Genomic DNA, 25,539 nt, shown 5'->3' on the forward strand with positions numbered 1-25,539 from the left:
TCTCCTACCGAAAGTGGAGAAAGGAACTAGAAGATCAGCAATCCTTGGTATTGACCAACAGGGATGACTTAGTTGCTATTTTATTGTTTTTCTGTGTACAGCACCATGTGCATTGATGGTGCTATATAAAATAATAATGATGATGATGGATAAAGTGGCAGTTTCAGGAACTCTGGGGAGAAAAGGCAGGGTGACTGCTGGACAGGCAGGCATCATGTGTGTGTTTATTTATTTATTTATTTATTTATTTAAAACATTTATATCCCGCCCTATATCATTAAGATCTCAGGGTGGCATACAGAAAGCCACAAATGGATTGGGCCCCAAATATTTTAAGGGGTAGCGATCTCCATTCCAACCAAGCCATGTATTCAGATCTGCTGCAGCCCTTCTCCAGGTGTCCCCACTGACATATGACAGGCTTCTATAAATGGAATTTGGGAAGCTGCCAGACCGGTGGTCCTTCTAGCCCAGTATTGTCAACACGGGCTGGCAGCAGCTCTCCCAAGTTTTCAGGCAGGGTTCCCCCCCCCTTGCCCTACCTGAAGAAGCTGGGCATCGAACCGGGGACCTGTTGCATACAAAGCATAGAATCATAGAATAGCAGAGTTGGAAGGGGCATACAAGGCCATGGAGTCCAACCCCCTGCTCAATGCAGGAATCCACCCTAAAGCATCCCTGACGGATGGTTGTCCAGCTGCCCCTAGTCAGCATCTGGGAGGCCACAGGGCAGCCCGCCTACTAACAGGGACTGGCCGGCGAGATCACATCATGCCAGTCCTTTTACAACTTCATTGGCTGCCAGTCCAGGTCCAGGCCCAATTCAAAGTGCTGGTATTGACATTCAAAGCCCTAAACGGTTTGAGGCCAGGTTATTTAAAGGAACGCCTCCTCCCATATGTACCTGCCCGGACCTTAAGGTCATCCTCAGGGGTCCTTCTCTGTGAGCCCCTGCCAAAGGAAGTGAGGCAGGTGGCTACTAGGAGGAGGGCTTTCTCTGCTGTGGCACCCCGGCTGTGGAATGAGCTCCCCAAAGAGGTCCTTCTGGCGCCTACACTGTATTCTTTTCATCACCAGCTGAAGACCTTTTTATTCTCTCAGTATTTTAACACTTAATTTTAACTTAAATTTAAATTTTACTGTTCTAACTCTGTATTTTAATCTTATATCAATTTTGCTGCGTGGTTTTATCCTGGTTGTGCTTTTTATACTGTATTTTGCATTTGTGTTTTTAACCTGTTGGTTGTTTTATGATGGTTTTAATTTTAGTGAACCGCCCAGAGAGCTTCAGCTATCGGGCGGTATAAAAATGTAATAAATAAATAAATATTTAGGAATCCCCAGCTCCGAGACAGCGCTCCAACCGGGGAGCTGGTCCCCCCCACCCCCCTTGCCCTTCCTTTCCCCGATGGTGCAGACAGAAACACACCGGGTGGCTCTCCTACGGTTGGGAACTTGACCTCCAAGAGGGGGAAAAGGGGATGGGACCTCTCCAGCCTCCTCCCCTCCCCCCCGGAACATCCCAGCTAGACAGACCAAAAAGCCTGTCTAGCAAAAACGCAGCGCAGGAGGACAGAGAGGTGAAGATTGCCTTCACCGCATATCCCACTCTACATTTGGACGCCCGTAAGACATAGGATTACACCCCCCTCCCCGAAGAATTACGATTAAAAGGATTCTAAAAGCAATAAGAGGTTAAAATTAGGAAGGGACATGCCAACATGGGTTTTATGTCCTCAAAGCTCAGAATAGCCCCCAGAGTTAACTGAGGCCTTAGCCAGACCTAAGATTTATCCCGGAATCTTCCCTGCCTGCTCCCGGGATCCCCGTGTGTCATTTAGATACACAGGGATGACCCCGGGACGATCCCAGGATAAACCTTCGGTCTAGCTAAGGCCTGAGACAGATTCCAGATATTCCGTCTAAATACTCCCCAAGCACCGGAAAAAGGAAAGGTGGCAAATGCAGTAAGTGCTCTGAAAAGGGGCAGAGAAGAGAAGATGGGTTGCCACGCAAAGGACACTGGGATACATGCACAGAGCAGGCTGGTTTAGTGATGTCCTCAGATCAGCCACGCCTAGCCACCACGCAATTCATCATCTGTCAGGGATAATGTAGGCTGGCGAGCAAACAACCAAACCACGGCTTAGCGTTACATATGAACTAGACCGTGGACTTAGGCTCAAATTAATTCCTAGTAGTGGAAACCTCAATTTTTCTTTCCATATTCCAATATTACATTTTCTTTAAAAGAGGACCTCCCGTGTACAGTCTGTTGCACATTCATTTCAAATAAATTAACTTCCTTAAATTCTAATGATTTAGATGATTTCTCTTCCACGCAGACTATTTTATTTGAAGTACAATTTCTACTCGCTAAAGCATGTTCGACACTTCATACATGTATAACATTTGTTGCAGAAGATCTTACTACAACCAGAACATTTCTTGGGCTTTTCCCAATACGAATCATCTGATGCATGTCGGGGAAAGCTTGTTTTATGAGAACAGCCATCATAACATTAGATTGATGTCTGATTCACCATTACAATGAATATTCGATGTGATATAATCACCCCGTGGCATTTAAGCGAGACATTTAAATCATTTATACAGAGCCTTCTTTGATATAAAGTAAGATATGCACTCTGCCTCAGGCTCCTTTTATCCTCCAGACAGTTAAGTAGTTTCTCCTGTCTCCAGCCTGCAATTAGAGTCAGACAGCTCTGTGGGAGCTGTTAACCAAGGAAAGATCTGAGGGAGGACCAGGAGCACAGATTCTGGCTGAAGCAGAATCAGCAGTTGTGTCTGAGTTTGTCTCATTAGTAGTAGTAGCTGGGCCTTCCTCTTCATAGGTAGATTCTGGCTCTTGAATATAACCTGGCCGAAAGGGTCTTCGGGGCGTCAGGTGGGTGCTTCCACCATGGCTTTGAATATCCCACCTGATACATTGCCATTGGTGTTCTGCTGGCCTGTGGGTGGTGGAAGGAGAGTCTGGAATCCCCACTGAGCTCAGGACAGGGTTGCTGGGTGCCTCCAATGAGGCACCGCTGTCACAGTTTCCCTCAAATTGCCCCAAGTCTACAGTAGGAGAGGGTTCTTCTGGTGCATCAGAATCCTCCTCTTCCGAAGAGGTCTCTCTGTGAGTTCTTTGATGTGAAATCAGGTATTCCCTTCGATTGAACCCCTTGCCACACTCCAGGCATTTAAAGGGCTTCTCCCCTGTGTGAATTCTTTGATGTAAAGAAACGTATGCCCGACGACTGAAGCGCTTTCCACACACCGTGCATTTATACGGTTTTTCCCCTGTGTGAGTGGTTTGATGCAGTGTAAGAGATGGCTTCAAACTGAAACGCTTTCCACACACCGAGCATTTGTAGGGTTTCTTCCCAGTATGAGTTATTTGGTGTAAAGTAAGGTAGGCCTTCCGACTGAAACTCTTTCCGCACTTCAGGCATTTAAAGGGTTTCTCCCCGGTGTGAGTGGTTTGATGTAATAGAAGAGACGGTTTCAAGCTGAAGCTCTTTCCACACTCCAAGCACTGATACGGTTTCTCCCCTGTGTGAATTCTTTGATGGCAGTTAAGGGCACTACTCTGGCAGAATCTCTTCCCGCACTCCAAGCATTGATATGGTTTGTCTCCAGTGTGAATGCTTTGATGGGAATTAAGGGCATACTTCCGCCTGAACCTCTTTCCACACTCCAGGCATTTATATAGTTTTTCCCCAATGTGAATTACTTCATGTGCTCTAAGGGCACCCTTCTGTCTGAAGCTCTTTCCACATTGCAGACATGTAAATGGTTTCTCTCCTGTGTGAGTTCTCTCATGACTGGTAAGGCTATGCCTGCGATTGAAGGTCTTTCCACACTGCATACATTCAAACAGTTTCTCTCCTGTGTGATTTCTCTGATGTGAAGTGAGGCTATCCTTCCGCCTGAAGCTCTTTCCACAGTCCACACACTTAAATGGTTTCTCTCCTGTGTGAATTCTCTGATGACTAGTAAAGCTTTGCCTGTGAATGAAGCTCTTTCCACACTGGGAACATTCAAATGGTTTCTGCCCTGTGTGAATTATTTGATGAGAAACAAGTGCATACTTCTGTCTAAAGCTTTCTCCACATTCCAGGCATTTAAATGGATTCTCTTCTGCATGAATTCTCTGATGACTAGTAAGGCTTGGCTTGAGACGGAAGCTCTTTCCACACTTCAAACATTTAAATGGTTTCTCTCCTGTGTGAATTCGCTGATGCGCAACAAGGTCATACTTCCGGTTGAAGCTTTTTCCACACTCCTGACATTTAAAGGGCTTTTCCCCTGTGTGAATTCTTTGATGGGATGTAAGAGCTGATTTATGTCTGAATCTCCTTCCACAATGCAGGCACTCAAATGGCTTCTCATCTGTATGTATTCTTTGATGGGAATTCAGGAGAGAGGCCTGACTGAAGCTTTTTCCACACTCCTGACATTTATACGGTTTCTCCGCTGCATGTGTTCTTTGATGGGAATTAAGGAGAGAGATCTGAGTGAAGCTCTTTCCGCACTCCAGGCATTTAAATGGTTTCTCCCCTGTGTGAGTTATTTGGTGGGAATTAAGGACTGAGGCTTGGTTAAAACTCTTTCCACACTCCAGACATTTAAATGGTTTTTCCCCAGTGTGAGTTCTCTGATGTACTTGAAGGGCACCCCTCTGGCAAAATCCCTTTCCACATTCCAAGCATTTAAATGGCTTCTCTCCTGAGTGAATTCTTTGATGGGTGGTAAGTGCCCCCTTCTGACTAAATGCTTTCCCACACTCCAGACAGTTGAAAGGTTTCTCCCCTGTGTGTGTTCTTTGATGGGAGATCAATACTGTACTCTGTCTGAAACTCTTCCCACATTCAAGGCATTTATATCGTCTCTCTGCTTTGCTGCTTTGTTTCCAGTGGTCTTCCACAGGTGATTTATGAGCAAACCTTTTCCCACCTCTCTTGTCTTTGGGTGTTTCTTGTTGTACCTTAATTGCAAGGCGGGCACCATCCAGATAAGAAATGGGTTTCTTGCTTTCCTTATTTCTTTGGTTTCCCTCCAGCCTGTCCAACCCGTCCCGATTCCCGACATCCTCTTCGACCTCTGACCACTTATCGCTTTCTTTAGAGGCTTGATATACTCTTTCATTTGTTTCCTCCGATGAATCCCTGACTGAAAGAAAGAGAGAAACATAACATGAGCGCAAAAAAACCCCCAAAAGGTGTTTGTAAAACAGGGAATCCACTTTCATGTTCTTCAGGAGGAACCCAGGCGTTCCTGAAACCTAATCAAACCTTGACCCTGTTCAGACGACACGCTGCAAAAGGGTTAGTGGCCTAACCATGGCTTAGTGTGTCTCCTGAACAGTCCCCTTATCTCTACAAGTAATCTCAGGAACACAGACGCCCAAAACAATTGAAAGGAAACCAGGAAGGCATCAGCCCAGCAATATTAATTTTAAAAGTTATAGAATAATAATGATGATGACGACGACGACGATACTAATTTTATTTCTTACCTGCCTCTCCATCTGGATCGAGGCAGGGAACAACAAGAAGTATAAAATACATAAAACTGAATTAAAAATAGTATACATTATTAAAACATCCTAAAAACATCCTAAAATTCCACTGGATAGGCCTGCCGGAATAGATCAGTCTTTATAGCTTTCTTAAATGCTAGTAGACTGTCAAGCTGACGCGTCTCCTCCGGCACGCCATTCCACAGTCTGGGAGCAGCAGCAGAAGAGAAGGTCCTCTGGGTAATACCTGTCAGCCTAATTTTGGCAGACTGAAGTAGATTCTTCCCAGAGGACCTGAGTGTGCGGGGCAGATTGTACGGGAGAAGGCGATCACGCGGGTAGCCTGGACCCAAACCATGTAGGGCTTTAAAGGTAATAACCAACACTTTATACAGTACTTTGCCCTCCACTCTTTAAGAAACAAGGCACAAAAAATTCAAAAAGTTAACAGGGACAATGCAAAAGGCATCCTCTACATCAGTTTAGCTAAGCTCAGGAAGGAGCTCATTATTCTTATGTAAGGCACAGTCTGACAAAATATCTAAGGACTTGCCTGAAAGGAAGACCCAGCCTAGAGAAAAGCACCCACTTCATAGAATCATAGAATAGCAGAGTTGGAAGGGGCCTACAAGGCCATCGAGTCCTACCCCCTGCTCAATGCAGGAATCCACCCTAAAGCATCCCCGACAGATGCTTGTCCAGCTGCCTCTTGAAGGCCTCTAGTGTGGGAGAGCCCACAACCTCCCTAGGTAACTGATTCCATTGTCACACTGCTCTAACAGTCAGGACGTTTTTCCTGATTGGAAAAACTTCCTGACTTTTGACCATCCCGTCACCTCCAAAGGATGCCTCCCTTTTATGGGCCTGGCAAATGATCCATCCCACTGTTAGGGACTCCCGTCCTTGCAAAGAACCCTCTGAGTCCTTGCCAGGCTGGAAAAAACAGTACTGGAAAGCTAGTTGTAGCCAGAATGGCCCACGCAGATATACTGTGAAGAAACTGAGGAACAGATTTAAGTGCTGTTTTATTTCAATCACTGATGGTCTAAAGGGGTTAACAGTAAAAGAAAAATGTATGGTTTTTACTCAGGGCTCGTGCCTGAGGGGAGGTACGTGGGTACACAGATATCGTGTGCTGGCAATTGGCAGTTACTGTTACCACTAGGTGAAAATGAAGACAGGTTCTATTTCTATGGAAAGGTAGGATTAAAATTGGTACCATCTGATTGGGGAATAACTGAACATTCTAGATGCCCATGGGTCAGACATTTACCCAGAAATGGGGTAATGGAATGCTGGAAACCCCAAAGCTGATTGGCTGGAGGTTTCTGACTTGAACGAAAATATGGAGCTGCGGGGAGTCTGGCTGGAAAGTTGCCTGAGGAGATGTCTTCTTTAGGCTGCCCAGTCTCTCATGAAGACATCTGCCAGGGGGAAGACCAGCTACAAGACTGGGAAGCCAAGCTAAGAGCACAGGAGGCAGAAGCTAAGAGCACAGGAGACACAGTGATTCCGGTCCTACCTGCAGGGTCAATTTCAGAGAGTAACATTGGGTGACCAGTCCTTGGCCCCTTGGGAATTGAGCACCATCTTGTCCCCAATGTTGTTTAACATTAATCAGGAGAGGCTGTGCAAGTCCTGAAGCAGTGCCTAGATTCAGTAATGTGCCGGATGAGGGCCTATAAACTGAAACTGAATCCTGGCAAGCCCTGTGAGTGAGTGGTTCCTGAGTCCAGGAAATAGGTTCGTTGCCTGTTCTGGATGGGGTCGTACTCCTGAAAAATCAGGTCCTTAGCCTGAGGGCATTCCTAGAGCCATCCTTGTTGCTAGAGGCCCAAACGTCCGCAGTGGCTCAGAGTGCCTTTTACCAGTAATGGTGGTGCAGGCCATGGTGGATTACTGCAATGTGCTCTATGTGGGGCTTCCCTTAAAGCTGCTCCAGAAGCTGGAGCTAGTGCAGAATGCAGCAGCTCGGCTGTTGTCGGGAGCTGTCCTTTTCCAGCATGTAACTCCTCTGCTGAGGGAACTGCACTGTCTGCCTATTTCCTGCCAGGCCAGGTTTAAGGTTCTTGTACTAGTGTACAAAGCCCTAAACAACTTGGGACCAGGATACCTGAGAGAGTGCTTTCTCCCCTACCAATCTGTCCAATCATCTGAGGGCTTGCTCCTGGTGGTTCCACGGAGACCTATTGTCCGATTGGGGACCACCAGGGAAAGAGCCTTCAGTGTGGTGGCCCCCTCCTATGGAGTTCCCTGCCTCCGGAGGTCAGGGAGGCACCAATTTTGTATTCCTTTCGGCGCTTCACGAAAACGTCATTGTTCCAGGAAGTACTGGGGTTTTATCCTCCTCTATACAAGTGGTGAGCCTCGAATTTAAGTGGCTGGCATACAGCTTCCCCACAACTGACAGTAAACTGATGGGCCTATAGTTAGGGTGACCATATGAAAAGGAGGACCAGGCTCCTGCATCTTTAACAGTTGTATTGAAAAGGGAATTTCAGCAGGTGTCCTTTGTTTATATGGAGAACCTGGGGAAATTTCCTCTTCATCACCACAGTCAAAGCTGCAGGTGCCCTGCCCTCTTTTAAATCTGGTCACTCTAGTATAGCTCCTAAAGCTTTAACTTGTGATAAAGAAGGAATTTCAACAGGTTCTCCATATATACCAATTACACCTGCGGAAATTCCCTTTCCTATGCAACTGTTAAAGATACAGGAGCCCTGTCCTCCTTTTCATATGGTCACTCTACTATAGTTAGATGGATCTTCTCTGTCAGCTTTTAAAAATATCGGGATCACGATAGCTTCCAACCATGCTGAAGGGAGCTGGCCAGAATTATTAATATGAGTGAAAAGATTAGCTAGGAGGGCTGCCCACCAGTCTATATTGGCCTTCAAGGGTTTTTAAGTCTGATCCTGGAGCCTTTCCTGATTTGAGTTATTTAATTAGGGTCTTTATTTCAAGCAGAGAAACCGGGTCCCATTCTGGTAGATGGTTTCATATGAGCAGTATCTGCAATACTTTGAAATAGTTTTATGTATTTTATGGTGTTTTTATTTGTGTTGTACCCCGCCTCGATCCAGAGGGAGAGGCGGGTAATAAATTTATTATTATTATTATTTCCTGGCAGGGATGAATAAACCAACCAAAGAGGCAGTGGCCAGGTTCCTTTTCTCTGTACAAAGGACCCAGAAGATGATTTCCCCATCGTAATTGCAACTTCTATTTCAAATTGCTGTTTTCATTTTCCCCCCTTTGTCTCAGGTGTTTCAACTATGTTACAATATTTTAAACATGTGTTATGTTTTAATAAGAAGAGAAGATTGAGGGGAGACATGATAGCACTCTTCAAATACTTAAAAGGTTGTCACACAGGAGGGCCAGGATCTCTTCTCAATCCTCCCAGAGTGCAGGACACGGAATAACGGGCTCAAGTTAAAGGAAGCCAGATTCCGGCTGGACATCAGGAAAAACTTCCTGACTGTTAGAGCAGTGCGACAATGGAATCAGTTACCTAGGGAGGTTGTGAGCTCTCCCACACTAGAGGCCTTCAAGAGGCAGCTGGACAACCATCTGTCAGGGATGTTTCAGGATGGATTCCTGCATTGAGCAGGGAGTTGGACTCGATGGCCTTGTAGGCCCCAGTAGAGTTGGAAGGGGCCTACAAGGCCATCGAGCCCAACCCCCCTGCTCAATGCAGGAATCCACCCTAAAGCATCCCTTTCAGATGCTTGTCCAGCTGCCTCTTGAAGGCCTCTAGGGTGGGAGAGCCCACAACCCCCCTAGGTAGCTGGTTCCATTGTCGTACTGCTCTAACAGTTAGGAAGTTTTTCCTGATGTCCAGCCGGAATCTGGCTTCCTTTAACTTGAGCCCGTTATTCCGTGTCCTGCACTCTGGGAGGATCGAGAAGAGATCCTGGCCCTCCTCTGTGTGACAACCTTTTAAGTATTTGAAGAGTGCTATCATGTCTCCCCTCAATCTTCTCTTCTCCAGGCTAAACATGCCCAGTTCTTTCAGTCTCCCCTCATAGGGCTTTGTTTCCAGACCCCTGATCATCCTGGTCGCCCTCCTCTGAACACGCTCCAGCTTGTCTGCATCCTTCTTGAAGTGTGGTACCCAGAACTGGCCGCAATACTCTAGATGAGGCCTAACCAGGGCCGAATAGAGAGGAAGCAGCACCTCCCGTGATTTGGAAGCTATACTTCTATTAATGCAGCCCAAAATAGCATTTGCCTTTCTTGCAGCCATATCGCACTGTTGGCTCATATTCAGCTTGTGATCTACAACAATTCCAAGATCCTTCTCTTTTGTAGTATTGCTGAGCCAAGTCTCTCATGCCTAAGGACAAGTTACTTTAAGGGGAAAGGCGTAAGTTAAATAAAGGGGTGTACTTTAATGGTGGCAGCGGAAGAGAAGGGAGAGATTAACCAGTGGTGGGTGTTCTTCACATTTGGGGGTGACGGGTGGGTTTTGCCCTAGTGTGTAAGTCCCCACCCCAAGACTCAGTTTCTCCACATACTGGTGAAATACAGAAAAACCAGGAACAAGTCTTTCAGCCTCTATTAAGGAACAGTAAAGGGATCCTCACCGACAGAAGCAACGCGCCCATGATTCGCCATCATGACTCCCTTGTAAAGACCCCTTTGGCCAGGATCCAGCAGAGCCAACTCCTCCTTGGTGAAACACAACAGCCACCTCCTCAAAAGCCACAGCGAGCTGAAAGGGGGGGTGAGAGTTGGAGGAAGAACAAATTTCTCATTACAAAACATTCAGGGAGTCATGTTATTTTATGTACCATTTATTTATTTATGCCACTTTCCTGTGGGCTATTTACGGCTTATAGAAATAATAAAAACAGAACATATAACAATGCGGAGCAAGTCCAGGGAATAGCTGCCATAACACACTATGGCTCCCATTCAGAAGATACCTTAAACCATGGCTTTAACCACAGTGAATAAAGCAAAAAGCATTATTCGCCATGGTTAAAGCCATGGTTTAACAACATAAGAAGTGCCCTGCTGGATCAGACCAAGGGTCCATCTAGGCCAGCACTCTGTTCACACAGTGGCCAAGCAGCCATCGGCCAGGGATGAACAAGCAGGACATGGTGCAACAGCACCTTCTCACCCATGTTCCCCAGCAACTGGTGCACACAGCCTTTCTGCCTCGAATACTGGAGATAACACACAACTATCAGGGCTAGTAGCCATGGATAGCCTTCGCCTCCAGGAATTTATCCAACCCCCTTTTAAAGCCATCCAAATTGGTGGCCATCACCACATCCTGTGGTAGTGAGTTCCATAACTTAACTCTGCACTGTGTGAAGAAGTCCTTCCTCTTATTTGTCCTGGATCTCCCACCAATCGCATGAAATTACCCCTTTGTGCTCTAGTATTTTGAGAGAGGGAGAAAAATGCCTCCCTATCTATGACAGGTATCCCAAGACGAACCTCAGGAGCATGTGGCACCCCGTCAGAAATTCTCCTCCTGAGGACCACAAGATCCATCACACAGAAAAATCCGAACACAATAAACCATACAGGTAAAACAAGCTCTCGATTTGTCCTCATAAAAGAAAAGAAAAATCCCTCTTCTTGGTGGCTGTGATGGCTGTGGATTATGGGAGTGGGAGTCCAACATAGAATCACAGAATAGCAGAGTTGGAAGGGGCCTACAAGGCCATCGAGACCAACCCCCTGCTCAATGCAGGAATCCACCCTAAAGCACCCCTGACAGATGGTTGTCCAGCTGCCTCTTGAAGGCCTCTAGTGTGAGAGAGCCCACAACCTCCCTAGGTAACTGATTCCATTGTCCTACTGCTCTAACAGTCAGGAAGTTTTTCCTGATGTCCAGCTGGAATCTGGCTTCCTTTAACTTGAGCCCGTTATTCCGTGTCCTGCACTCTGGGAGGATCGAGAAGAGATCCTGGCCCTCCTCTGTGTGACAACCTTTTAAGTATTTGAAGAGTGCTATCATGTCTCCCCTCAATCTTCTCTTCTCCAGGCTAAACATGCCCAGTTCTTTCAGTCTCTCATTTGGAGGGTGGGGCTACAAGGGGCACAGACCTCCCCCTTCAAGTTGTCTCTCCCATTCTGTCCCCCACCCACCCATCCACAACCAAGTGAGACGCCCGGGCGTGGCAGACAACTTGCCATGCCTGATCCCTACCACACACACACACACAGCCCACGGATCTCTGAGTGGAACCAGCAATGACAGCCAGGCAAATCTTCTTTTGGGGGGGGAGGGCGGGGGGAGGCTTGGCGATTGGATTGGATTTTTGTGAACCGCCCAGAGAGCTCCGGCTATTGGGCGGTATAGAAATTAATTAATTAATTAAATAAATAAATAAAAGACTGTATGGCTGAGTTCGGACGACACGCTAATCAAGGGTTGTTTCCTATTCTGTTCCTATTACCCCCCACCCTACCCCAGGTTGATTAGCATGTCATAGAATCATAGAATAGCAGAGTTGGAAGGGGCCTACAAAGCCATCGAGTCCCACCCCCTGCTCAATGCAGGAATCCACCCTAAAGCACCCCTGACAGATGGTTGTCCAGCTGCCTCTTGAAGGCCTCTAGTGTGGGAGAGCCCACAACCTCCCTAGGTAACTGGTTCCATTGTCGTACTGCTCTAACAGCCAGGAAGTTTTTCCTGTCGTCCGAACTCAGCCCATGGCTCGAAACTAGGCTCCCCTCCCCGCCACCAGGCTCCCAATCAACTAAGAGTACTATTTTCTCTGCATGTTCACCAGGTCCATCCCGCCCCACCCACTCACCTCCCTCCCTCCGCCCGCCTCACACCTTCTGCGCCCCTCCAAGGACCAGCCGCCCCCTCCTCGCCGGGCTCATTTCCCTTCCCGGAAGACAAAGGCGGGGGGGGTATTTCCGAGTGCCGCCCCAACCGCGGGACTTCCTGCCTCTCTAGGAAGCGCCGCTCGGTTCGTTTAACCCTTGGGAGGACTGAAGGAAAAGAGGAGAAGCGAGTCTGCCTCCCTTCACCGAAGCTTTTGCGCTGGTTCTGGTGGCTTTTTCGCTGGAAGGAGGCCCGGAGGGAAGCAGGCTACAGGGGTGTGTATGGAAAAGCCGGCGGTGCTTTTTCCTCCTTCTCCAGAAGGAATAAACGAAGGGAAGAGATTCGCAGGTTCTGCCAGAAAAAAAACTTTGGGTTCGCTTTAGCCTTCCAGGACCTGGCGTCCTCCGGATGTGTTGGATTGCAATTCCCATCATGTCCAGCCAGCGTGGCCACCGGGCGTAGCGAATCTCTTCCCTTCCGCGGCTTCTGTCCAGAAGGAGGAGAGAGAGAGAAAAAAGCCCAGCCGGCTTTCCCTGCCCCCCTGCAGCTTCCCTCCAGCTGCTTCCCTCCGCCAGCGGCCCCGAGGAGCCTACAGAACCCGCGCAAAAGGTTCGGGGAAGGGAGGCCGCGCAGCGCTGGCACCTCCGCTCCTTCAGGGTTCACTGTACCTAGGGTGACCCTATGAAAGGAAGACAGGGCTCCTGTATCTTTTAACAGTTGTATAGAAAAGGGGATTTCAGCAGTTAAAGCTGCAGGAGCTATACTAGATTGACCAGATTTAAAAGAGGGCAGGGCTCCTGCAGCTTTCACTGTAGTGATGAAGAGGGAATTCCACCAGGTTCCCCATATATATACAAATGACACCTGCTGAAATTCCCTTTTCAATACAGCTGTTAAAGATACAGGAGCCCTGTCCTCCTTTTCATAGGGTCACCCTAACAGTACCGCAGGCAAGAAGTCCCACAATTGGGAAAGGGGGGGGGGCTCTAGGAACTGCCCCCGCCTCTGCCTCTGGACTCCTGGAGAGAGAGAGAGAGGAAAGCCAGACCCACCGGTGGGGGGTGCGGAGCAAAGAGGTAAGGGGGCGGCATTCCAGCAAGGAGTAGGGTGACCCTATGAAAAGGAGGGCAGGGCTCCTGTGTCTTTTAACACTGACTGAAAAGATATTTTAGGATGCTTTTAAACTATGTATACCATGTTTTTAATTAGTATTTTATGTGTTTTATGCTTATTGTTGTTCCCTGCCTCGATCCAATTGGAGAGGTGCATAAGAAATATATTATTATTATTATTATCATCATCATCATCATCATCATCATCATCATCATTATTATTATTAAGTAGGGTGACCGTATGAAAAGGACAGGGCTCCTGTGTCTTCAACACTTATTGAAAAGATATTTTAGGATGCTTTTAAACAATGTATACCATGTTTTTAATCAGTGTTTTATGCTTATTGTTTTTCCCCACCTCGATCCAATCTGAGAGGTGTGTAAAAAATAGATGATGATGTAGGGTGACCGTATGAAAAGGAGGACAGGGCTCCTGTATCTTTAACAATTGCATAGAAAAGGGAATTTCAGCAGGTGTCATTTGTATATATGGAGAACCTGGGGGAATTCCCTCTTCATCACAGCAGTTAAAGTGCAGGAGCTATACTAGAGTGACCAGATTTTAAAGAGGGCAGGGCTCCTGCAGCTTTAACTGTTGTGATGAAGAGGAAATTTCACCAGGTTCCCCATATATACAAATGACATCTGCTGAAATTCCCTTTTCTATGCAGCTGTTAAAGATACAGGAGCCCTGTCCTCCTTTTCATATGGTCACCCTATATTAAGGGGAATTTCAGCAGGTGTCATTTTTATGCACGCAGCACCTGGTGAAATACCCTCTTCATCACGACAGTTAAAGATGCAGGAGCCCTGCCCTATTAGAATCATAGAATCAGAGAATAGTAGAGTTGGAAGGGGCCTCTAAGGCCATTGAGTCCAAACCCCTGCTCAATGCAGGAATCCACCCTAAAGCATACCTTGACCAGATACAGAAGAGGGCAGGGCACCTGCAGCTTTAACTGTTGTGATGAAGAGGAAATTTCCCCAGGTTCTCCATATATACAAATGACACCTGCTGAAATTCCCTTTTCAATACAACTGTTAAAGACATGGGAGCCCTGTCCTTTATTTTATTTATTTATTTATTTATTACATTTTTATACTGCCCAATAGCCGAAGCTCTCTGGGCGGTTCACAAAAATTAAAACCATAATAAAACAACCAACAGGTTAAAAGCACAAATACAAAATACAGTATAAAAAGCACAACCAGGATAAAACCTCGCAGCAAAATTGATATAAGATTAAAATACAGAGTTAAAACAGTAAAATTTAAATTTAAGTTAAAATTAAGTGTTAAAATACTGAGTGAATAAAAAGGTCTTCAGCTGGTGACGAAAGGAGTACAGTGTAAGGCCAGGCAGACCTCTCTGGGGAGCTCATTCCACAACCGGGGTGCCACAGTGGAGAAAGCCCTCCTCCTAGTAGCCACCTGCCTCACTTCCTTTGGCAGGGGCTCACGGAGAAGGGCCCCTGTAGATGATCTTAAGGTCTGGGTAGGTACATATGGGAGGAGGCGTTCCTTCAAATAACCTGGCCCCAAACCATTTAGGGCTTTAAATATCAATACCAGCACTTTGAATCGGGCCCGGACCTGGACTGGCAGCCAATGAAGTTGTAAAAGGACTGGCGTAATGTGATCTCACCAGCCAGTCCCTGTTAGTAAATGGGCTGCCCTGTTTTGTGCCAGCTGAAGCTTCTGGACCATTTTCAAAGGCAGCCCCACGTATAACGCATTGCAGTAATCCAAGCGAGAGGTTATCAGAGCATGGATAACTGTAGCTAGGCTATCTCTGTCCAGATAAGGGCGCAGTTGGTATATCAGCCTAAGCTGATAAAAGGTGCTCTTTGCCACTGAGTTCACCTGTGCCTGAAGTGACAGTTCTGGATCCAAGAGCACCCCCAAACTACGGACCCGATCCTTTAGGGAGAGTGCAACCCCGTCCAGGACAGGGCAAACATCACCTCGCCGGACAGATGAACCACCCGCTAACAGTACCTCCGTCTTGTCTGGATTGAGTTTCAGTTTGTTAGCCCTCATCCAGTCCATTACCGTGCCCAGGCACTGGTTCAGAACAGCCACTGCCTCACCTGGGTTTGATGAAAAGGAAATGTAGAGCTGGGTATCATCCGCATATTGATGACACCTCAGTCCACATCTCCGGATAACCTCCCCCAGCGGCTTCATGTATATGTTAAACAGCATAGGGGATAAGATAGAGCCCTGTGGAACCCCGTGGCTTAGGAGCCACGGCACAGAGCAATAATCCCCCAGCACCACCTTCTGGAATTGGCCATCCAAGTAGGAGCGGAACCACTGCAACGCAGTACCTCCCACTCCCAGCTCAGACAACCTATCCAGAAGGATACCATGGTCAATGGTATCGAAGGCCGCTGAGAGGTCCAGGAGAACCAACAGGGCTGCACTTCCCCTGTCTCTCTCCCGACAGAGGTCGTCCCACAGGGCGACCAAGGCAGACTGTCCTCCTTTTCATAGGGTCACCCTACCCTTGAGCAATGCCCCTATTTTTTTTATAAAATCGGTCTGGGGCAAATAGAATAAAATCGGTCTGGGGCAAAGAGGCAAAGGCATTGCAGGGGTGAAAACTAGGGAAAGAGGTACCGACAGTCTGCTATTGGAGAAAGAAATAGAATAGAGGGATATTGCATGTAATCTGTTATTATGCTTTTTATGCTTTTAAATTGTGTATATTTGTTTTGAATGTTCTGTGTTTTAATCTTTGTAAACCTCCCAGAGAGGTTTATGGGACAGTATATGGGACAGTATATAAATGCAATAAATAATAATTAATGTGGAATGGAAATCCCTATCCCTATCTGTTTTTGGAAAAACAGTTAGGGTGGGCTTGATCCATGCAGTCCAGCTGTAAATTGGGGCACCAGGATTTGCATGGTTGCTTTTGAACGATCCTTTCAGAGATCATCCCAGGGCCTATAGGGAGGGGGGGGGTATGGATTCGGGGTCAGAGGAGGCTTGGTACAGAGCAAATAGTCGTGCTTGGTGTTGTGTGTGTGGGGGAAGGCAAAGACAAAGAGGAGAAGGGGCAACTTGGAGTGTGCAGTGTTGGACTACAACTCCCATAATCCCCAGCCAGCACAGTCAGGGATTTTTCTTCTTTTTGAACAAATGAAGGTCTTGTTTTATCTGTATTGTTTGTTGCGTTTGGATTTTTCCAAGTGATGGGTCTTGTGGTCCTCAGGAGGAGAACCTTGTGCCACATTCTCCTGAGGTTTGCCTCAGGAGTAGCTGTAATGGAGCGCTTCGTGTCTTAGAGAATATTGAGGGGAGACATGATAGCACCCTTAAAATACTTAAAAGGTTGTCACACGGAGGAGGGCCGGGATCTCTTCTCGATCATCCCAGAGTGCAGGACACGGAATAATGGGCTCAAGTTACAGGAAGCCAGATTCCGGCTGGACATCAGGAAAAACTTCCTGACTGTTAGAGCAGTACGACAATGCAAACAGTTACCTAGGGAGATTGTGGGCTCTCCCACACTAGAGGCCTTCAAGAGGCAGCCGGACAACTATCTTTTAGGGATGCTTTAAGGTGGATTCCTCCATTGAGTAGGGGGATGGACTCAATGGCCTTCTAGCCCCCTTCCAACTCTTCTATGATTATATGAGCACCCCCACCCTATCTGGGGCACACTCCCCATCCCCATTGTCATGAGGCAGGCATCTCCAGACTCAAGATCCAGCTGGTGACAGCTACCTAATGATTAATTTAATGCGTTTTTATTGTTACGTTTTCTGCTTTTATCACTTCTGTAAGCTGATTTGATAGCCCACTGCAGAGTGGGATGTAAATCTCTGTAATATAGAAATAAAATAACATGACTGTTTTCTCCTTCCCCTCTTTCAGCTTCCAGCACCCTTTGAGGAGGTGGTTGTGTGTTTCACCAAAGAGGAGTGGGCTCTGCCGGATCCAGGCCGGGAGGAATCTGTACAAAGGACTCAGGATGGAGAATTACAAGCACGTTGCCTCTTGCAGTAAGGATCCCTTTTCTGTTCCTCTTATTCCCAATACTTGTCAGAAAGGTCTGAAAGAACTGGGCATGTTTAGCCTGGAGAAGAGAAGATTGAGGGGAGACATGATAGCACTCTTCAAATACTTGGAAGGTTGTCACACAGAGGATGGCCAGGATCTCTTCTCGATCCTCCCAGAGTGCAGGACACGGAATAACGGGCTCAAGTGACAGGAAGCCAGATTCCGGCTGGACATCAGGAAAAACTTCCTGACTGTTAGAACAGTATGACAAAGAAACCAGTTACCTAGGGAGGTTGTGGGCTCTCCCACACTAGAGGCATTCAAGAGGCAGCTGGACAAACATCTGTCAGGTATACTTTAGGGTGGATTCCTGCATTGAGCTGCGGGTTGGTCTCGATGGCCTTATAGGCTCCTTCCAACTCTACTATTCTGTGATTCTGTGAAAAACTTCCTGACAGAGCAGTATGACAATGGAACCAGTTTCCTATGGAGGTTGTGGGCTCTCCCACACTAGAGGCCTTCAAGAGGCAGCTGGACAACCATCTGTCAGGGATGCTTTAGGGGGGATTCCTGCATTGAGCAGGGGGTTGGACTCGATGGCCTTGTAGGCCCCTTCCAACTCTACTATTCTAGGATGTGGCCAAAGAGGACCTATGTGGCTAGTAGGTCCACCTGAGCCGTTCTAGCTAAGCCTTCCTGAGCTGTTTTCTCCAGCCTCTCCCCTTTGTAGAGAAAGGAGCCCCTAACCATGGTATGGGTCCCATGGCAGGCCCATAAGTGGGAGCTGTGCTCTGGAGGTGGTGCATTGGTCTAAGTGGATGCTTCTTCCTCAGCTGGGCCTTCTCTTAAGTCAGGGCCTTCTCTGTGGTGGCACCCCGGTTGTGGAATGCCCTTCCCTTTGAGGCCCGACTGGCGCCAACATTGGCCTCGTTTCACCGCCAAGTTAAAACACGGCTTTTTACCAAAGCCTTTGAGAGCTAAACTTGCCTCATAGCTGTACATGGGTTTAATTGCTTTAACATTTTCAACTGGCTTGTTAATAGTTTAGTACATTTTTAGTTGTGTACGTTATTGTTTTATACTGTTTGAATTGGTTTTATCTCTACACTGTCCTGAGATCCCAGTGATATAGGGCTCGTGTGTAATGAATCCCCCTTCCGAAATTTGCAGGTGGTGTGGCCCTGCCCTCCCTTACATCCCCTCAGTTGGCTGCTTCCGTCCCCTTCCCAACAGCCTAACCACACAGGCTCACTGATTGTCCAAGCAGAGCTGCCCATCATTCTGCTGGCAGGGGACTGCCCTGCCTGTTTGGCACAGAGGAAATTAATTGTTATTAAAGCTCAAGCTTTGAACTTTCAGAATCTTCTTCACGCCCTCCCTCCCCCACACTGCCCAAACTTCAATTTAAAACAAAAATGAGCAAAATCCACCCGGTAGATCTTGAGTAATAAACTTTACACTACCGTATTCTTATATATGGTTCGCCTTTGATGCTGATAAGGCTCCAAACCTTGATGCTTATGATCACCCAACTGTAGAGTGGGATACACAATTGTCACCTAAACAACTTGGGACCAGGATCTGCCACAACACAGTCTCTGAACAACAGGCCTGGCCGCGGACACTCCCTGCTCAAGCCAAGCACCACCACTTGAGGAGCCTGAGGCGAGGGACAAACACCCCTTTCCTCCAAACTATGTGGAGAAAGGGGTTAAATTGAGATGATTTCAATAATATAACAATGCGCTGTGAATTATATGCGCTGATGGTGATTTAATGTCAGAGTGGGTGTTAAATGTATATAACTGCAGATGATAAATGCCAAGCAGACACGTGCGATTTTTTTTTTTTTGTGGTAGTTAAAACAAACTCATTCAAATTTTATTTTAAAAGTTCACAAGCTTCGTTTCATAATAACACATTTCAAAGAACCTTTTTAAAACCTCCCATCCAATCCTTTCACTCTTCTCATACACGCTTTCCTTTCTCTCACACATTCACTCTTGGACTTTCTTTATTTCAGTGTTGTGTATTATACACCAACTGTCTATTTGCACACCACACTCAAAAGACACCCCTCTATACACTGATCCTCAAACTCTCCAGAACTAAAGTACTCTCCACACACAGAGAGCTAAAACACTAAAGTCTCAAGTACTAAAGCCTCAAAGCACTACTCACAATCCCCTCAGTCATTCCCTTATATATCCCTCCTCATACATTCTAACTCCACCCACTCATTCTAAGCACCACAGACTTACAAATTTCAGACATACATTAGGGAACTGACTTGTGGGGTGTAACGCCACAGGATCCCTGAGAGAGTGCCTTCTCCCCTACCAACCTGCCTAGTCATGCTCCTTGGAAGGGCCTTCAGCGTGGTAGCCCCCCTCCTATGGAATTCCCTGCCTCTGGAGGTCAGGGAGGCGTCAAGTTTGTATTCCTTTCAGCGCCTCCTGAAAACAACAGCCTTTTCCTTAATGACCAGCCACGGTTCACTGTACATTTTGCTTCTTTTAAAACCTATTTTAAAGTGCCTTATTTTGTTTTTATTTTACTTCTATCTTGTACACCGCTCTGAAATTTTCAATGGGGAGCGGTATATAAATATTGGAAATAAATAAATCTGAAAAATCCTATGCCCTTCCCCACATCTAGGGGCATCCTTCACTGACACAAACAGGGAGGTTCAGAGGTATGCCATCTTCAGCCAGGTTATGTTTATGTAGTGGAGGTTGCGTTGAGAGTCATGAACATATATTTTTACACTGCCCTCTCCACGTATCCCAACGGCAGAGATATCTGGAAAAGATCTTATTAAATTGTCAAGGATCCGCGGGGGCTGACACTCTACGGACCCTATTATCTGCGGGGGGGGGGGGGGAGAGTGCTTGAAAATGTTGCATTATTTGCCCATTATGTAATGACCTATCAAAGACCGGGAGCTACGCCACGAGGCATGGTGGAATAGTCAGCAGGGAGATTAGTACTGTCTAATATACTAGCAGGCTGAATTGCACAATGTAAGAGTACTAGTTTGTCTGGAGGATGTCATGATGTTTTTGTATGGTTTGTGGTTGTTTTATGCTAATAAAGGTACATTGAATTGAATTGAATTGAATGTCCTTGTTAACTTTTTCCCCCCATGCCTGCGCGCTTCAACAGTAGTGGACAATGTATAACGTTTAAAATTGACACCACTGAGGCTGATGCATTCATTGTTTCTTTTTAATTCTTTGGGGTATCTGTACTAAAACTATTATAAGGTTTCTTTAGGTTTAAGGATCTGAGAGGTTGCCTCTTAAGAAATTTCAAATGGATTCCCAGGTTTGCTAGTGCCTTTCTGCTTTGAATTCATGTTCTGTTTCCTTTTTTCTTTCAGCCCAGGATATGCGGGAGAAAATAAATCTAAGAGCACATCAAGTATCCGAGGAAAGGGATGAGTGGCCAGACGCAGAGGAGAATGTTGGGAATCGAGATGGGACGGACAAGCTGGAAGAAAACCAAAGAAATAAAGAAAAGAAGAATTCCATTTCTTCTCTGGATGGTAACCTTCTTGCAATTAGGGTCCAACAAATAATACCTGAACAAAAGACAACTAAAACATACCTTGTAGGTAGAAAAAGGGTTGTTCGTAAATTGCCTCTTGATGGTGATTCAGCCACTGACAGAGCGGAGAAACGATATAAATGCCTGGAATGTGGAAAAAGTTTCAGGCAGAGTACAGTACTTATCTCCCATCAAAGAATACACACAGGGGAGAAACCTTTTAACTGCCTGGAGTGTGGGAAAGCATTTAGACAGAAGGGGGCACTTATTTCCCACCAAAGAATTCACACTGGAGAGAAACCATTTAGATGCTTGGAGTGTGGAAGGAGTTTTCGTCAGGTCTCATGCCTTTATTCACATCAAACAACTCACACCACAGACAAACCGTATAAATGCCAGGAGTGTGGAAAGAGCTTCAGTCAGGCCTCTCTCCTGAATTCCCATCAAAGAATACATATAGATGAGAAACCATATGAGTGTCTGCAGTGTGGAAGGAGCTTCAGACATAAATCAGCTCTTACTTCCCATCAAAGAATTCACACAGGGGAGAAGCCCTTTAAATGTCAGGAGTGTGGAAAGAGCTTCAACCGGAAGTATGACCTTGTTGCGCATCAGCGAATTCACACAGGAGAGAAACCATTTAAATGTTTGAAGTGTGGAAAGAGCTTCCGTCTCAAGCCAAGCCTTACTAGTCATCAGAGAATTCATGCAGAAGAGAACACATTTAAATGCCTGGAATGTGGAGAAAGCTTTAGACAGAAGTATGCACTTGTTTCACATCAGATAATTCACACAGGGCAGAAACCATTTGAATGTTCCCAGTGTGGAAAGAGCTTCATTCACAGGCAAAGCTTTACTAGTCATCAGAGAATTCACACAGGAGAGAAACCATTTAAATGTGTGGACTGTGGAAAGAGCTTCAGGCGGAAGGATAGCCTCACTTCACATCAGAGGAATCACACAGGAGAGAAACTGTTTGAATGTATGCAGTGTGGAAAGACCTTTAATCGCAGGCATAGCCTTACCAGTCATGAGAGAACTCACACAGGAGAGAAACCATTTACATGCCTGCAGTGTGGAAAGAGCTTCAGACAGAAGGGTGCCCTGAGAGCACATGAAGTAATTCACATTGGGGAAAAACGATATAAATGCCTGGAGTGTGGAAAGAGGTTCAGGCGGAAGTATGCCCTTAATTCCCATCAAAGCATTCACAGCGGAGACAAACCATATCAATGCTTGGAGTGTGGGAAGAGATTCTGCCAGAGTAGTGCCCTTAACTGCCATCAAAGAATTCACACAGGGGAGAAACCGTATCAGTGCTTGGAGTGTGGAAAGAGCTTCAGCTTGAAACCGTCTCTTCTATTACATCAAACCACTCACACCGGGGAGAAACCCTTTAAATGCCTGAAGTGCGGAAAGAGTTTCAGTCGGAAGGCCTACCTTACTTTACACCAAATAACTCATACCGGGAAGAAACCCTACAAATGCTCGGTGTGTGGAAAGCGTTTCAGTTTGAAGCCATCTCTTACACTGCATCAAACCACTCACACGGGGGAAAAACCGTATAAATGCACAGTGTGTGGAAAGCGCTTCAGTCGTCGGGCATACGTTTCTTTACATCAAAGAATTCACACAGGGGAGAAGCCCTTTAAATGCCTGGAGTGTGGCAAGGGGTTCAATCGAAGGGAATACCTGATTTCACATCAAAGAACTCACAGAGAGACCTCTTCGGAAGAGGAGGATTCTGATGCACCAGAAGAACCCTCTCCTACTGTAGACTTGGGGCAATTTGAGGGAAACTGTGACAGCAGTGCCTCATTGGAGGCACCCAGCAACCCTGTCCTGAGCTTAGTGGGGATTCCAGACTCTCCTTCCACCACCCACAGCCCAGCAGAACACCAATGGCAATGTATCAGGTGGGATACTCAAAGCCATGGTGGAAGCACCCACCTGACGCCCCGAAGACCCTTTCGGCCGCAGTATTCTCAGGAACAAGGAACTACTCAGGAGCAAGTGTGTAATAATCAGGAGAAAGACCCAGCTGCGACTACTCAGACACAACTGGATTTGGATCATCCAGAACCTGTGCTTCCCCAGACTTTTTCTTGGTTAACAGCTCCCACAGAGCCTTCTGATTCTTAATTGTGTGAGGGAGACAATATTGGGAATGTAAAAGGAGCATGAGGCAGAGCACGCCTCTTACTCTACCTCAAAGAAGCCTCACAGTCCAAATGATTTAAATGCCTCAGCTTAAATGCCATGGGGTGATTAAATAATAAAATAATCGTTGTAAGGGAGAGTCAGGAGACGTTCCAACGTTATGAGGTCTGTTCTCATAAAACAAGACTTCCCCATTGTGAACCAGAGAATTCACATTGGGAAAAGCCCCAGAAATGTTCTGGTTGTAGTAAGATCTTCTGCAACAAATGTTATACATGTATAAACTGTGAAACATGCTTTAGCGAGTAGAAATTGTACTTCAAATAAAATAGTCCGCGTGAAAGAGAAATCATATAAATCCATGGAATTTAAGGAAGTTATTTATTTTAAATGAATATGCAACAGAACATATATAGAATCATAGAATAGCAGAGTTGGAAAGGGCCTACAAGGCCATCCCTGCTCAATGCAGGAATTCACCCTAAAGCATCCCTGACAGATGGCTGTCCAGCTGCCTCTTGAAGGCCTCTAGGGTGGGAGAGCCCACAAACTCCCTAGGTAACTGATTCCATTGTTGTACTGCTCTAACAGTCAGGAAGTTTTTCCTGATGTCCAGCTGGTATCTGGCTTCCTTTAACTTGAGCCCATTATTCCATGTCCTGCACTCTGGGAGGATCGAGAAGAGATCCTGGCCCTCCTCTGTGTGACAACCTTTTAAGTATTTGAAGAGTGCTATCATGTGTTCCCTCAGTCTTCTCTTCTCCAGGCTCAACATGCCCAGTTCTTTCAGTCTCTCTTCATAGGGCTTTGTTTCTAGACCCCTGATCATCCTGGTTGCCCTCCTCTGAACACGCTCCAGCTTGTCTGCGTCCTTCTTGAATTGTGGAACCCAGAACTAGACACAATACTCTAGATGAGGCCTAACCAGGGCCGAATAGAGAGGAACCAGTACCTCACGTGATTTGGAAGCTATACTTCTATTAATGCAGCCCAAAATAGCATTTGCCTTTCTTGCAGCCATATTGCACTGTTGGCTCATATTCCTCTTCGAAAGAAAATGTAATACCAGAACCTGAAAAGAAAAATTAAGGTTTCCACTACTAGGAATTAATTTGAACCTAACTCCAAGGTCTAGTTCATATGTAACGCTAAGCCATGGTTTGGTTGTTTGCTCGCCAACCTACATTATTCCCAACAGACGATAAGTGGTGTGGCGGCTAGGCATGGCTTCTTTCCATGTCAGTCCCTTTCAGTTCTCCAGCCCACTCTGTGCATGAATCCCAGTGTCCTTTGTATGGCAACCCATCTTGTCTTCTCTTACGTGAGGGAGAATAATTTGAAATGCTCCTCATGTTGTGAAGGCTGTTTTCATAAAATAGGCTGTAACAGACATCAGAGAATTCACTTTGGAGAAAGCCCAAGGAAGAGTCTGCTGGTTCTTGTGAGATCTTTTACAATAGATCAAAAGTTATATGTCTGAGTGTTCGTGGTTATGTGTCATGTGGAACATTCTTTAGTGAGTAGAAATTGTACTTCAAGTGAAGTAATCTGCATGAAAGAGAAATAATTGAAAGGCATAGACTATAATGAGAAGGGTGTTTTTGTGGGTGTATAAATGAATGTGCCTCTAAGAGCCTTTATTAAAGTGTTAGCGGGTCTTCCTGAAGTAGACCATTAAAAAAAAACCTTGATCCATTGCCTCCATCAGACTGTCCACAGTGAGTGAGTGTTAAGATAGGTTTTGGTTTTATTGATAAAATAGGTTTTCTTAAAAGTACAGTACAAAAGGGATTAGCTCTCCACAAAACAATCTCTAACATTCAAGGCAGGGATCTTCTCCTTCCGGGAAACCAGTTCTTGTACAGCGCATTAACTGAAGAAGGGTGTGGCGTTACACCCCACAAGTCAGTTCCCAAATGTTTGTCTGCAGTTTGTAAGTCTGTGGTTTTTAGAATGTTGGCCTGAGTGGGCGGAGTTAGAATGTCTGGGGAGGGGGAGGAGTCATATATAAGGGAAAGACTGAGGGAATTGAGGGAGACTTTTGGATACTCTTGAGGGGATTGTGAGGGACTTTTTAGGTACTCTTGAGGGGATTGTGAGGGACTTTTTAGGTACTCTTAGGGCTCTCTCTGTGTTATTGGGTCTGGAGAATTTGAGGTTCAGTGTAGAGAGTGGTGTCTTTGGAGTGTGGTGTGCACATAGTTGATGTATATTAAACAATACTGACAAAGAAAGCTCAAGACTGATTGTGTGAGAGAAAGGAAAGCGTGTATGTGAATGGGTGAAAGGATTGGATGAAAGGTTTCAAAAAGGTTTTTAAATGTTTTTTTGAAACAAAGCTTGTGAACTTTTAAAAATAAATTTTAATTATTTAAAAATCT

At 46.1% G+C, this 25,539-nt stretch overlaps 2 protein-coding genes across 2 annotated transcripts; one reads left to right on the top strand and one right to left on the bottom strand.

The window, feature by feature from the left end:
* Positions 1 to 2,112: 2,112 nt before the first annotated feature.
* Positions 2,113 to 12,393, bottom strand: LOC134396315 (zinc finger protein 665-like). The gene is made up of 3 exons (XM_063122763.1): positions 12,335 to 12,393; positions 10,117 to 10,244; positions 2,113 to 5,178 (listed from the first exon to the last, which is right to left on the bottom strand). The coding sequence occupies exons 2-3, from the start codon at positions 10,148 to 10,150 to the stop codon at positions 2,717 to 2,719; spliced, it is 2,496 nt and encodes an 831-aa protein (XP_062978833.1). The 5' UTR covers positions 10,151 to 10,244; positions 12,335 to 12,393; the 3' UTR covers positions 2,113 to 2,716.
* A 948-nt stretch (positions 12,394 to 13,341) lies between these two features.
* On the top strand, positions 13,342 to 23,778 carry LOC134396326 (zinc finger protein 665-like). The gene is made up of 3 exons (XM_063122784.1): positions 13,342 to 13,402; positions 17,324 to 17,451; positions 20,832 to 23,778. The coding sequence occupies exons 2-3, from the start codon at positions 17,421 to 17,423 to the stop codon at positions 23,138 to 23,140; spliced, it is 2,340 nt and encodes a 779-aa protein (XP_062978854.1). The 5' UTR covers positions 13,342 to 13,402; positions 17,324 to 17,420; the 3' UTR covers positions 23,141 to 23,778.
* Positions 23,779 to 25,539: the final 1,761 nt, after the last annotated feature.

Source organism: Elgaria multicarinata, chromosome 3 (genome assembly GCF_023053635.1).
Source record: "Elgaria multicarinata webbii isolate HBS135686 ecotype San Diego chromosome 3, rElgMul1.1.pri, whole genome shotgun sequence".
NCBI classification, from domain to species: domain Eukaryota; kingdom Metazoa; phylum Chordata; class Lepidosauria; order Squamata; family Anguidae; genus Elgaria; species Elgaria multicarinata.

Coding starts and splice junctions, on each gene's coding strand:
- LOC134396326 (XM_063122784.1), top strand. CDS start 17,421: ATGGAGAATTACAAGCACGTTGCCTCTTGCA. Junction 17,452..20,831: donor CAAGCACGTTGCCTCTTGCA/GTAAGGATCCCT, acceptor TTTTTCTTTCAG/CCCAGGATATGCGGGAGAAA.
- LOC134396315 (XM_063122763.1), bottom strand. CDS start 10,150: ATGATGGCGAATCATGGGCGCGTTGCTTCTGTCG. Junction 5,179..10,116: donor TGGGCGCGTTGCTTCTGTCG/GTGAGGATCCCT, acceptor TCTTTCTTTCAG/TCAGGGATTCATCGGAGGAA.